The sequence below is a fragment of the Entelurus aequoreus genome, linkage group LG21 (genome assembly GCF_033978785.1).
Source record: "Entelurus aequoreus isolate RoL-2023_Sb linkage group LG21, RoL_Eaeq_v1.1, whole genome shotgun sequence".
Lineage (NCBI taxonomy): Eukaryota > Metazoa > Chordata > Actinopteri > Syngnathiformes > Syngnathidae > Entelurus > Entelurus aequoreus.
In genome coordinates, this window is record NC_084751.1 from 17,753,638 (window position 1) to 17,767,787 (window position 14,150).

The window sequence follows — 14,150 nt, forward strand, 5'->3', positions numbered from 1 at the left end:
GAAGAGAAACTTTGACAACTTTTATGTAGATACCGTATTAAGTCAAACATTTGTTTTAAAATATAGTATATTTCAAGACAAAGACAAATAACAAGCACTTTAAAAAAAGACTACACTATTTTATTTTAAACTTGTTCCTGCAGCAGGAATCCTAGCTTGACAGAGACACATTTGGCACTGCTCTTCCTCATGTTTCGCTTGCAAATAAACACAAGGAAACTAAAACGTGTTGTCCAAATGTGTGTTTTCTAGTTAATGACCGAGTGAATTATATTAACATAGATTTGTTTTTGTCACATTAAAAGCTCACTGTTGTGTTCCGATGCCTGAGGGAGGAAAATTGCGGAAGTAGTAAAGAGCGTTCAAAGTCACTTTAAAAATCCGAGGGCATTTGAACGCACCAGTCAACAACCACTGGTACAGCTGAGTACTTACAGATACCTCGGAGAAAATAGTGGCCGTAATTTGACACGTAGGACAACGTGTCTTCAAGCAACGACTTTTAAACTGCGAACACGGTTAAACTGGACTTAATTTGACGAAGTTTCGACTTGCTAGTTCGGCCTATTAGAACTGTGTCCCATCCTGACAGGCGGAATCACCTGGCCGAGAGCGTTTACAGTTTCCTTCCGCCGCTGCATTATGTCAAAACTACTAGGCAGCACAGGTGTGTCGCTGCTGGGGGACAAGACGCTGGACTTTTACCGGAACCCGGTTAGCTTCTGCCAGGATAAGATGGAGAAATACGGCAGCAGAGTTTTTCAGAGCCGCCTAATGAACAGACCTACCACCTTCGTGTGCTCGGCTCAAGGCATGAGAGAGCTGCTGTGCGGTATGTGGACGCCTGTGCGTCTACGCATGTGTGTGAGTGTGTGCACCTGCCCTGTACATGTACAACTGTAATACAACTCAAATGGAACACGATATTATCATACTATATAACGTATATTACTTATTACAGCTTCGCGATACCCTCAACTGGGGATGACTGATGTGTGTAAAGTGACCTTGTGGCGTTCATCACTATGACGTGTCGTGTCTTTATATTCTTAGGTGATCATTAATATACTATTAATAATATTTTTTCATGGCGCCGAGTGCAGTGTGATTCGTCATGGGACAGCCTCGTGATGGTGCTGCAGGGGCGCAGGGGATGTTCTACTCAGACTTCACCTCCAAATCCATAAACTAAACACTCTATTGTACTGTATTTGAAATGTATCACAACTGAAACAATATTAAATATTGCATTTATATGGCATGATACAATTATATAAGTTGCACATAGAGAAAATTATGATGACATTATCATTTACTAAAGGTGCTAAATCATACAATAGAACCTACAATATTCCAGCCTTGACTACTAATTTACTCACTTTTAAAACATTTCTTCCCATTAGAAATTTTGTTGAAAAAAACTTGCCCCAATACAGGCAATTTCTTCAATAACATTTCACCGCCTTACAAAGTTAACCACTCTAATATGAATATGTTTAAACCACAAAACCCATGATAAACACTCTTTTCACGACTGATCCCATATAAAAATGGCGCAATAAAAGTTGGCCCTCAGTTTTCATGTAAGTGTAACAACAAATTAACTACTAAAATTTAAACAATAAAATACTCTCTTAACTTTAATTGACAAATGAACACAAAGTAATAAAAGTTACAGATTATTCACTTTTTAACAGTAACTTTCATAGAAGTCTAATTAGAGGTCAACCACTAATATGTTAAAACAACAAAATACTCTCTTAACTTTATTGACAAATGAACACAGGGTTATAAAAGTTGCAGATTTGTTCACTTTTTAACTGTAACGTTCATACAAGTGTAATAAGAAGTTAACCACGTAAATAATAATTAGGGATGTGCCGATCGATTGCCTGCCGATCTTCGTAAAAAAGTATGTGATTGCTATTGCCGATTGATGCATTTTAAGGTCGATCACAAACGCAGATCCCCTCTGGCTGACACTGTACAGTATTTTATATTTAGTCCCCTGGCTGACAAGCGGCTAGCAGCTAATTGTGTGTCTCCATACACTGTGTGGAATTACTCCCTTAAGTTAATAATAATCACCTCCATTACGGTAAATAACCTGCATTTTTTTAGTATCTTAAATATCATTTACTTCATAGGAGCCGTCTGAGATTGACTTTTTTCACTGATTTCACTCATGGATGATCAGTATCAGAATCGGCAGCATAAAAACCCTGATCATAACAGACCCTAATATTATTATGTTAACTAAAACTTTAAATGGCCAATAAAAAACATGTATTTAAGGTTGCAGATGTGTCTTATGCATCTACTTTTTACTAGTAACTTTCACATAAGTATAACAATCATTTAACACCTGCAAAACATAAAAACAATAAAACACAATTTTAACATTGATAAGAAGTGAGCTTCTTAATGTAGAACATTATAAAAAAGTGACACCATTGTGCATTGTTAGGATTAGATCGTCTTGTGCATGTGTACCTAATATTATGTCCGGTGAGTGTATGTTTCTGTAACCGAGCTACAGCTCAGGCCATTAAAAGGTCATGATGACTCAGGTCATTTAAAATCTTTGAACTTTGGTCAGGGTCAAATCTAGCAAAGTGGGAACTCTCCGCCGCACACACATGATGCTTCCTTTTGATTTGTTTCAGAGAAGTCCAATGTGTTTCTGAAAGATCCGACTGATTTGATGACCAATATGTACGGTGACACCCTTGTTACCACTAACGGTAAACATACACGCAAGCAAGCAAACACACACACCAACATCACGTAACAGGACTCCTGAGATGCTTACCAGTCCCTTAGGAACTGTGTGTACTTCATAATGTATTTTTTTGTGACCGTAGCTGAACAAAAGTAATGTGATGAAGTCATTTGATATACTGTAAACATAAACCCATGCACATCTTTCAGGTGAGGAGGCATGTCTTCTCCGTCTGTCTCTCACCACACTGTTTACAGGAAATTCTTTAGAATCGTCACGTGATTACATCAACAGGTAGGTAAAATAGTTTAACAAGAAAAAAGCAGCAGTTCTGTGCTGCTAATGTGGATTTGTAATGTGTCCAAGTTCAGCTTGTCTGGATATTTGTGATGAAACTGCACTTTTGTGATCCATGTATGTCAAACGTTCATTGGGGAAAAAGCGACTGCTTGTTAACACATGAGGACAGTAAAAGCAAGTACTGTAAAAAAGTGTGATTTACACAGCATTTGACTTACAGTGAAAATGGGAACTTCAATGTAAAAAAGTGCTGCATCATGCATGCTGACAGTTTTTCAGACACGCATTTTCACTTTCTTTTCTTTACAGTGTATGCAAGTGCTGTCTGAAGGATCTCGCCCTCAGGTAATCACTGAAAACAAAAACCTTTGCTCATTATACAGAAGATGATACAAATATTTGTAATTTAGCACACATTACACCCCCAAAATGATCACTAACATATGTACTGTGTTTATCTTTGATTGTAGCACACACAATGAGGTTTATCTGCCTTATTATTCTGCTGTCCTTGCGGCCTTATATTAGGTGTATTAGACATACCCTGATATTAAGTATTACATGTGGACTCATCTTGTCTAGTTCTTTTCAATTGCTACATGGTCAACCTTTATGCTCCTTTAGAAACTGAGGCTTTGTTCCAATAACTTGACCAATAAGTGGTTTTATTAAGGGATGTCTCGATCCGATATTGATATTGGTTATCAATCAGACCAAAAAATGTGCATCAGAATTTATGGATCAAAATTGTCTGGTAATAGCCTCTGATATAAGCAGTCCATTCCAGTGTTTCCTTAAAAGAAACGCTGTAAGGCAGAGGTGTCCAAAATGCAGCCCAGTGGCCATTTTTGGACTGCAGCTTCTTTTTTATTGGCCACCAGTGTCTTGTGTACATACAATTGGTTAATAGTGAGATGTTTTATTTCAGTATTTGGCTTTATAACCTATAATACAAAGCTTATATATCTTAAAATACAGTATGTATTATAAGTATGTATTATATTATATACACCTACATTGGTTTGGTTTTAGCAGCTTTAATGCACAAAAGGTCTACTAAAGGTTTGCGTGCACTAAAACATGCGCAAACTTGATAGCACACACAACATTTTAGGCACAATGTCTATTCGGCAATATCCTTTTATAATGTCATAGCTGCTGGATGACTTAAAGGCCTACTGAAACCCACTACTACCGACCACGCAGTCTGATAGTTTATATATCAATGATGAAATCTTAACATTATAACACATGCCAATACGGCCGGGTTAACTTATAAAGTGACATTTTAAATTTGCCGCTAAACTTCCGGTTCGAAACGCCTCTGAGGATGACGTATGCGCGTGACGTAGCCCGACGAACACGGGTATGCCTTCCACATTGAAGCCGGTACGAAAAAGCTCTGTTTTCATTTCATAATTCCACAGTATTCTGGACATCTGTGTTCGTGAATCTGTTTCAATCATGTTCATTGCATTATGGAGAAGGAAGCCAAGCAAGCAAAGAAGAAAGTTGTCGGTGCGAAATGGACGTATTTTTCGAACGTAGTCAGCCACAACAGTACACAGCCGGCGCTTCTTTGTTTACATTCCCGAAAGATGCAGTCAAGATGGAAGAACTCGGATAACAGAGACTCTAACCAGGAGGACTTTTGATTTGGATACACAGACGCCTGTAGAGAACTGGGACAACACAGACTCTTACCAGGATTACTTTGATTTGGATGACAAAGACGCAGACGTGCTACTGTGAGTATGCAGCTTTGGCTTTTTTTTGCGTATGTACGTAACTTTTTTAAAATATATAAGCTTTATGAACCTTGGGTTAGGTGAACGGTCTTTTGGGCTGAGTGATTGTGTGTGTTGATCATGTGTTTGAATTGTATTGGCGTGTTCTATGGAGCTAGGAGCTAGCAGAGGAGCTAGGAGCTAGCATAACACGTACCGTACCGTAAGTGCGCGTCACGTACGTAACTTTTTAAAAATATATAAGCTTTATGAACCTTGGGTTAGGTGAACGGTCTTTTGGGCTGAGTGATTGTGTGTGTTGATCGGGTGTTTGAATTGTATTGGCGTGTTCTATGGAGCTAGGAGCTAGCAGAGGAGCTAGGAGCTAGCATAACAAACACGCAGGTGTTATTATGCAGGATTAATTTGTGGCATATTAAATATAAGCCTTGTTGTGTTGTGGCTAATAGAGTATATATATGTCTTGTGTTTATTTACTGTTGTAGTCATTCCCAGCTGAATATCAGGTACCGTGAGTATGCAGCCTTGGCTGCTAAACATTCGATAACTTGACCGTATGTGCGCGTCACGTACGTAACTTTTTAAAAATATATAAGCTTTATGAACCTTGGGTTAGGTAAACGGTCTTTTGGGCTGAGTGATTGTGTGTGTTGATCAGGTGTTTGAATTGTATTGGCGTGTTCTATGGAGCTAGGAGCTAGCAGAGGAGCTAGGAGCTAGCATAACAAACACGCAGGTGTTTTTATGCAGGATTAATTTGTGGCATATTAAATATAAGCCTGGTTGTGTTGTGGCTAATAGAGTATATATATGTCTTGTGTTTATTTACTGTTGTAGTCATTCCCAGCTGAATATCAGGTCACCCCCGGCTCTCACAGCATCTTCCCTATCTGAATAGCTTCAACTCCCCACTAGTCCTTCACTTGCACTTTACTCATCCACAAATCTTTCATCCTCGCTCAAATTAATGGGGAAATTGTCGCTTTCTCGGTCCGAATCTCTCTCACTTCATGCGGCCATCATTGTAAACAATAGGGAACTTTGCGTATATGTTCAACTGACTACGTCACGCTACTTCCGGTAGGTGCAAGCCTTTTTTTTATCAGATACCAAAAGTTGCAATCTTTATCGTCGTTGTTCTATACTAAATCCTTTCAGCAAAAATATGGCAATATCGCGAAATGATCAAGTATGACACATAGAATAGATCTGCAATCCCCGTTTAAATAAAAAAAATTCATTTCAGTAGGCCTTTAAGGGGCTGATTAAAACAAATTCACTAAATGCATTTTGGCGTCATTTAATATTTTTTTAATGACATGTTTTTTTTCACGTAGAACATGTATTAGTAACATATATCCTATATCAATTGTCACCAACCTTTTCAAGCCCAAGATCCCTAAAGCAAGATCTACCCCTGCGTCAACTGTTTTATTTATACACAAACCCCGTTTCCATATGAGTTGGGAAATTGTGTTAGATGTAAATATAAACGGAATACAATGATTTGCAAATCCTTTTCAACCCTTATTCAATTGAATGCACTACAAAGACAATATATTTGATGTTCAAACTCAGAAACTTTATTTTTTTTTTGCAAATAATAATTAACTTAGAATTTCATGGCTGCAACATGTGCCAAAGTAGTTGGGAAAGGGCATGTTCACCACTGTGTTACATGGCCTTTCCTTTTAACAACACTCAGTAAACGTTTGGGAACTGAGGAGACACATTTTTTAAGCTTCTCAGGTGGAATTCTTTCCCATTCTTGCTTGATGTACAGCTTAAGTTGTTCAACAGTCCGGGGGTCTCCGTTGTGGTATTTTAGGCTTCATAATGCGCCACACATTTTCAATGGGAGACAGGTCTGGACTACAGGCAGGCCAGTCTAGTACCCGCACTCTTTTACTATGAAGCCACGTTGATGTAACACGTGGCTTGGCATTTTCTTGCTGAAATAAGCAGGGGCGTCCATGGTAACGTTGCTTGGATGGCAACATATGTTGTTCCAAAACCTGTATGTACTTTTCAGCATTAATGGCGCCTTCACAGATGTGTAAGTTACCCATGCCTTGGGCACTAATACACCCCCATACCATCACAGATGCTGGCTTTTCAACTTTGCGCCTTTAACAATCCGGATGGTTCTTTTCCTCTTTGGTCCGGAGGACACGACGTCCACAGTTTCCAAAAACAATTTGAAATGTGGACTCGTCAGACCACAGAACATTTTTCCACTTTGTATCAGTCCATCTTAGATGAGCTCAGGCCCAGGGAAGCCGACGGCGTTTCTGGGTGTTGTTGATAAACGGTTTTCGCCTTGCATAGGAGAGTTTTAACTTGCACTTACAGATGTAGCGACATCTGTAATGTATATGTACATATACATTCACTGTACAAACACACATACTGTATACACATACTGTACATATACATTCACTGTACAAACACACACATACACATACTATACATATACATTCATGGTACAAACACACATATACACATATCAATCAATCAATCAATGTTTATTTATATAGCCCTAAATCACAAGTGTCTCAAAGGGCTGTACAAGCCACAACGACATCCTCGGTACAGAGCCCACATACGGGCAAGGAAAACTCACCCCAGTGGGATGTCAATATGAATGACTATGAGAAACCTTGGAGAGGACCGCATATGTGGGTAACCCCCCCCCCCACCCCCCCTCTACATATACATTCACTGTACAAACACAGATATACACATAATGTACATAAAAAAGTACATATGCACACATACACTCATGCACATAATCACGTTTCATCAAACATATATTAATGTTGTTGCCCTAGGGTAAACTGGGTATAACACATGGCACTCTGACAAAGCTTAGCCTATTGTTACTATAACAATCTACAAGGTTAATGTAGGTTGCTTCTCTTTCTTCCCCCCTATTTTTCTGCATTCTTATGTATCTCAAGTTATCATTACGTATATGTATTGTTGCATTTGAACAACTGTATTGTTGATAATAAAGGTAAAGTATTGGTATTGTTCATTATCAATAGCGCTATTTCTATTGGTATTTGTATTGCTCCATTTTTAGTGTAATAATGCTCATTGTCATTTCTGTATTATTTTTTATTTTCGCTAACTGCTTATTTGCTATTACTTTTACCATCATATTTGTACATGTCGTATTTGCTAATGTTGCTCTATTGTTGTTGTTGTTGTTGTGTTTGCTGTTGTTGTTTTTGTCTCTCTGTCTAATCCCCCTCTTGTCCCCACAATTCCCCCCTCTGTCTTCCTTTTTTTCTCTTTCTATCCCGTCCTGCTCCGGCCCGGCTGCACCAAATGATAATATAAATACATTTAATAAAGTCAAATACAAATAAGGCAACAAGAGAAGTATCCTACACTTCTCTTTTGTAAAGTAAATCTGAACAGCCGATATGGGCATCTACATCAACTATATGATTTGCCTGAGAAGCTGGACAGGACATAAAAACAAAACAAAAAAACAAAAACCAAAAACAGATGTAGCGACCAACTGTAGTTACTGACAGTGGGTTTCTGAAGTGTTCCTGAGCCCATGTAGTGATATCCTTTACACACTGATGTCGCTTGTTGATGCAGTACCGCCTGAGGGATCCAAGGTCACGGGCTTAGCTGCTTACGTGCAGTGATTTCTCCAGATTCTCGGAACCCTTTGATGATATTACGGACCGTAGATGGTGAAATCCTTAAATTCCTTGCAATAGCTGGTTGAGAAAGGTTTTTCTTAAACTGTTCAACAAATTGCTCACACATTTGTTGACAAAATGGTGACCCTCGCCCCATCCTTGTTTGTGAATGACTGAGCATTTCATGGAATCTACTTTTATACCCAAACATGGCACCCACCTGTTCCCAATTTGCCTGTTCACCTGTGGGATGTTCCAAATAAGTGTTTGATGAGCATTCCTCAACTTTATCAGTATGTATTGCCACCTTTCCCAACTTCTTTGTCACATGTTGCTGGCATCAAATTCTAAAGTTAATGATTATTTGCAACAACAAAAAAAGTTTATCAGTTTGAACATCAAATATGTTGTCTTTGTAGCATATTCAACTGAATATGGGTTGAAAATTATTTGCAAAGCATTGTATTCCGTTTATATGTACATCTAACACAATTTCCCAAGTCATATGGAAACAGGGTTTGTATATATCAGGGCTTCCCGCAGCGCTTTGTTGTTAAGGCGGCCGCCTTAACAACAAAGAGCCACCGCCTAAACTAAAGTCTTAACAAGCTGCTCTGCTCAGTTCTGCCTCTGCCTCTGTCAGTACATCTCTGCAGCACCCAGCATTGTCCCACCCACAGAACCATCTGATTGGTTACACGCAGAGCGGTAACAGAGCGTATTCAGAGTACGCTCTGAATAATCAGCCAATCAGCAGTGCGTATTCAGAGCGCATGTAACAGCCAATCAGCAGTGCGTATTCAGAGCGCATGTAACCATAGACATCTTATAAGTAGACGCAGCATTGGCTGCTGTGACGTAAAAAATTCGACCGCCATCTTGAAGTGGTGATGAGGAGCCGGCGAGCAGCCTAAACTGACAGTTGACAGGTAGAAAACAAAGATGCCGTGCTGGTGATCAGCGTTTTCCTGCTCAAATGAGCGGACTGTTGAAAATAGGAATCGGGGGATTACTTTTCACAAGTAAGATTTAACATTAACGTACTATTGGTTGTATTTTGTGAAAAGAATATTACCACAGAGTTGAGAAGGAGCAAATATCTTCAATAGTACTGAAATCGTAGCCGCTAGCAAACAAGTATGACCATAATAGAATTGCTTGTCAATGAAATTAATTAAATTAAAAAATGTCATACTTGAATTACATAATTTTGAAATAAATGATGAAGATAAAGACTGTAAAAGCCAACAGGGGTAAAGGTTAGGACCACAGTCCAGATTGTGTGCTGATATAAAGACTTTCAAGTGTTTATATATGTTTATGTTTAAGTATTTGGCAGATGTTTTTATTCAAAGCGACATACATAAAAAATACATATAAAACAATCACTGTAAACTAAGGGTGTAACGGTACGTGTATTTGTATCGAACCGTTTCGGTACGGGGGTTTCGGTTCGGTGTGGAGGTGTACCGAACGAGTTTCCACACGGACATATTAAGTAGCGTACTGCACGTTGTGTAAACAATACTCAAAATGCCGGACATTTGAGGCATTTAAGAAACTCCGCCCCGACAGCTTCGCAAAAGAGGACATATCCGGTGAAAAGAAGACGTGTGGTTAGTCTAATTTAAGGGAAGAATGTAATACAAAATATCAATACAAAGTGTCAAGACAGAATAAACTCTCTGCTGCTGCAGCAACAGAGATACAGTCTATAGGTCCCTAAGATATATAGATATCTAATGTATTCATACATTGTTTATGTAGGATATACACATGTATGTATATCAATTTAAAAAAAGCTGACCGTTTTTTCCCCCCTTCTCTGGGATTATATTCCCAGTTTTGATCTTGGACGTCTGGTCACTTATAGCATATAAGAAAATTCTATTACTGTTAAGCAAACTATGAATAATAAAACACGCCAAAACATTTGTCCTTTATCATAGCTACACGTATGACAAAAAAATGTGTGAAAATTAGTGGTATTCAGTGAGGTAAAATTAATTAAATGCGCTGACAGTTCATTGCGTAATTGCACTGAGTGGCGCGGATCACCACTCCAAGATGGTGGCCCCGCGTCTCGTCAGCGACAGTAGGCAGTAGCGGTCAATGCTGCGTCTACTTATAAGATTTCTATGCTTGTAACAGCCAATCAGCAGTGCGTATTCAGATCGCATGTAACAGCCAATCAGCATTGCGTATTCAGAGCGCATGGTGTCAGTGCTCCTGCGGTGGAGTGAGCAGATAGGTGTTTTAGCAGGTAAGGCAGCGGACTCTCCCCAAATTATAATAAACATCCAGTCAACTACTAGTAACATCACAATGAGCCCGTTGACGTTCTAGAAACATAAGCGGCAGCTAAGCTCGCTTGCAGTGCTTAAGGTGAAGGCTAATGATCTTCTAGTGTAACGTTAGCTCACTGTGCGGTGTGTGTGTGTTACAGACAGCAAAGCCATGTCTGTCTGAGAGAAAGACAAGCATTATTGACTTACAGTTAAAGGCCTACTGAAATGAATTTTTTTTATTTAAACGGGGATAGCAGATCTATTCTATGTGTCATACTTGATCATTTCGCGATATTGCCATATTTTTGCTGAAAGGATTTAGTATAGAACAACGACGATAAAGATTGCAACTTTTGGTATCTGATAAAAAAAAGGCTTGCACCTACCGGAAGTAGCGTGACGTAGTCAGTTGAACATATACGCAAAGTTCCCTATTGTTTACAATGATGGCCGCATGAAGTGAGAGAGATTCGGACCGAGAAAGCGACAATTTCCCCATTAATTTGAGCGAGGATGAAAGATTTGTGGATGAGTAAAGTGCAAGTGAAGGACTAGTGGGGAGTTGAAGCTATTCAGATAGGGAAGATGCTGTGAGAGCCGGGGGTGACCTGATATTCAGCTGTGAATGACTACAACAGTAAATAAACACAAGACATATATATACTCTATTAGCCACAACACAACCAGGCTTATATTTAACATGCCACAAATTAATCCTGCATAAAAACACCTGCGTGTTTGTTATGCTAGCTCCTAGCTCCTCTGCTAGCTCCTAGCTCCATAGAACACGCCAATACAATTCAAACACCTGATCAACACACACAATTACTCAGCCCAAAAGACCGTTTACCTAACCCAAGGTTCATAAAGCTTATATATTTTTAAAAAGTTACGTACGTGACGCGCACATACGGTCAAGTTATCGAATGTTTAGCAGCCAAGGCTGCATACTCACGGTACCTGATATTCAGCTGGGAATGACTACAACAGTAAATAAACACAAGACATATATATACTCTATTAGCCACAACACAACCAGGCTTATATTTAATATGCCACAAATTAATCCTGCATAATAACACCTGCGTGTTTGTTATGCTAGCTCCTAGCTGCTCTGCTAGCTCCTAGCTCCATAGAACACGCCAATACAATTCAAACACCCGATCAACACACACAATCACTCAGCCCAAAAGACCGTTCACCTAACCCAAGGTTCATAAAGCTTATATATTTTTAAAAAGTTACATACGTGACGCGCACGTACGGTACGGTACGTGTTATGCTAGCTCCTAGCTCCTCTGCTAGCTCCTAGCTCCATAGAACACGCCAATACAATTCAAACACATGATCAACACACACAATCACTCAGCCCAAAAGACCGTTCACCTAACCCAAGGTTCATAAAGCTTATATATTTTAAAAAAGTTACGTACATACGCAAAAAAAAGCCAAAGCTGCATACTCACAGTAGCACGTCTGCGTCTTTGTCATCCAAATCAAAGTAATCCTGGTAAGAGTCTGTGTTGTCCCAGTTCTCTACAGGCGTCTGTGTATCCAAATCAAAAGTCCTCCTGGTTAGAGTCTCTGTTATCCGAGTTCTTCCATCTTGACTGCATCTTTCGGGAATGTAAACAAAGAAGCGCCGGCTGTGTACTGTTGTGGCTGACTACGTTCGAAAAATACGTCCATTTCGCACCGACAACTTTCTTCTTTGCTTGCTCGGCTTCCTTCTCCATAATGCAATGAACATGATTGAAACAGATTCACGAACACAGATGTCCAGAATACTGTGGAATTATGAAATGAAAACAGAGCTTTTTCGTATCGGCTTCAATGTGGAAGGCATACCCGTGTTCGCCGGGCTACGTCACACGCATACGTCATCCTCAGAGGCGTTTCGAACCGGAAGTTTAGCGGCAAATTTAAAATGTCACTTTATAAGTTAACCCGGCCGTATTGGCATGTGTTATAATGTTAAGATTTCATCATTGATATATAAACTATCAGACTGCGTGGTCGGTAGTAGTGGGTTTCAGTAGGCCTTTAACAACTAAGTTATTTCACTTAACCTTTTTCTGTGTTGATTGAGCCGGTTGAAGCAGCAAAAAAGGACATTATGTTAAATGAAGAGTTTCCTGAAGCTCTCTCTGATAGTTGATATAATAATGTAACTGCATCATAAAGCCTACATGAACTCCATGGTGTTCAGGGATGAATAGACTCTCCTATTGCTATTGTACTATGTTTTCAGCTATAGTTACATTAATCATTAGTAATGTAGCAGCCTAGTTTTGAATGGCAGGGTCAACATGCTGTCACATGTTGATAAAAAATACATCATTTACATAATAAAAAAACAACTACAGGCTTCCCAAATGCTTTCATAAATTAAGCATGATGAGTTGAACATATGTCAGCATGTGGCCCCACTTTTAACTCTTTTTTTCAAACGCTTATTGCAAACGCTTACTTACAGTAAGTCATTAACTTGACTTAGTAAGTCATTATTTTGTCATTGAAACTGAGTCATAATGATGACATACTTAGTATCTCAGGTAACTAGGACTGTTTTGTTTTTACTTTACGGAAAAAATATCGAGATATACAGTATATCGTATATCGCCATTCAGCAAATGGAGTGGAAAACACAACCAAAAATTGTAAGCTTCTTCACGCGACGAAGCCGGCCTACTTCACCACTGTCTGTAGTCTATTGCCCCCCAGGCTGTGGTGGCAGTGACGAGGTGGAGACGTGATGGCGACAGGCCGAGTTACACCGATCCTTACACCCACCCACCTCCTTCCCTGGTCTGTCCGCCGGAGAGACACCACCTTAACTAACACATTTTCTGGGGGAAACACTGTATATATATATATATATATATATGTATATATATATATATATATATATATATATATATATATATATATATATATATATATATATATATATATATATATATATATATATATATATATATATATATATATATATATATATATATATATATATATATATATATATATATCCATCCATCCATTTTCTACCGCTTGTCCCTTTTGGGGTTGCGGGGGGTCGCTGTAGCCTATCTCAGCTGTATATATATATTATATATATATATATATATATATGTTTGGGTTTTACTAATAAAGTACCGCAATTTTCATGAATTCAGAACGATACTATTCTGCCTTTAAAAAATACAGGTAACTTTTTTTTATCCGCATGCTGCGTGTGGCGGTGACGTACAGAGCGGAGGAGCACGTTGAGGTGTGGGGTGCGGGGTTTGGTGGTAGCGGGGTGTATATTGTTGCCCGGAGGAGTTAGGGATGCAAGGGATTCTGGGTATTTGTTCTGTTGTGTTTATGTTGTGTTACGGTGCGGATGTTCTCCCGAAATGTGTTTGTCATTCTTGTTAGGTGTGGGTTC

The 14,150-nt window shown here is 39.0% G+C and overlaps 1 protein-coding gene across 5 annotated transcripts in view; it reads left to right on the plus strand.

Annotated features, from left to right (window-relative positions):
- Positions 1-417: 417 nt before the first annotated feature.
- The window catches only part of LOC133638460 (uncharacterized), a 131,003-nt gene continuing 117,270 nt past the window's right edge, over positions 418-14,150 (plus strand). For all 5 annotated transcript variants that reach the window (XR_009823633.1, XM_062031097.1, XM_062031100.1 and 2 more), the window contains exons 1-4: positions 418-832; positions 2,667-2,744; positions 2,932-3,016; positions 3,332-3,367. Coding sequence is in view for 4 of the 5 variants with exons in the window: in XM_062031097.1 (XP_061887081.1) it covers positions 643-832; positions 2,667-2,744; positions 2,932-3,016; positions 3,332-3,367 (389 nt within the window). In the remaining variant the exon portion in view is untranslated. The remainder of the gene's footprint in view (positions 833-2,666; positions 2,745-2,931; positions 3,017-3,331; positions 3,368-14,150) is intronic.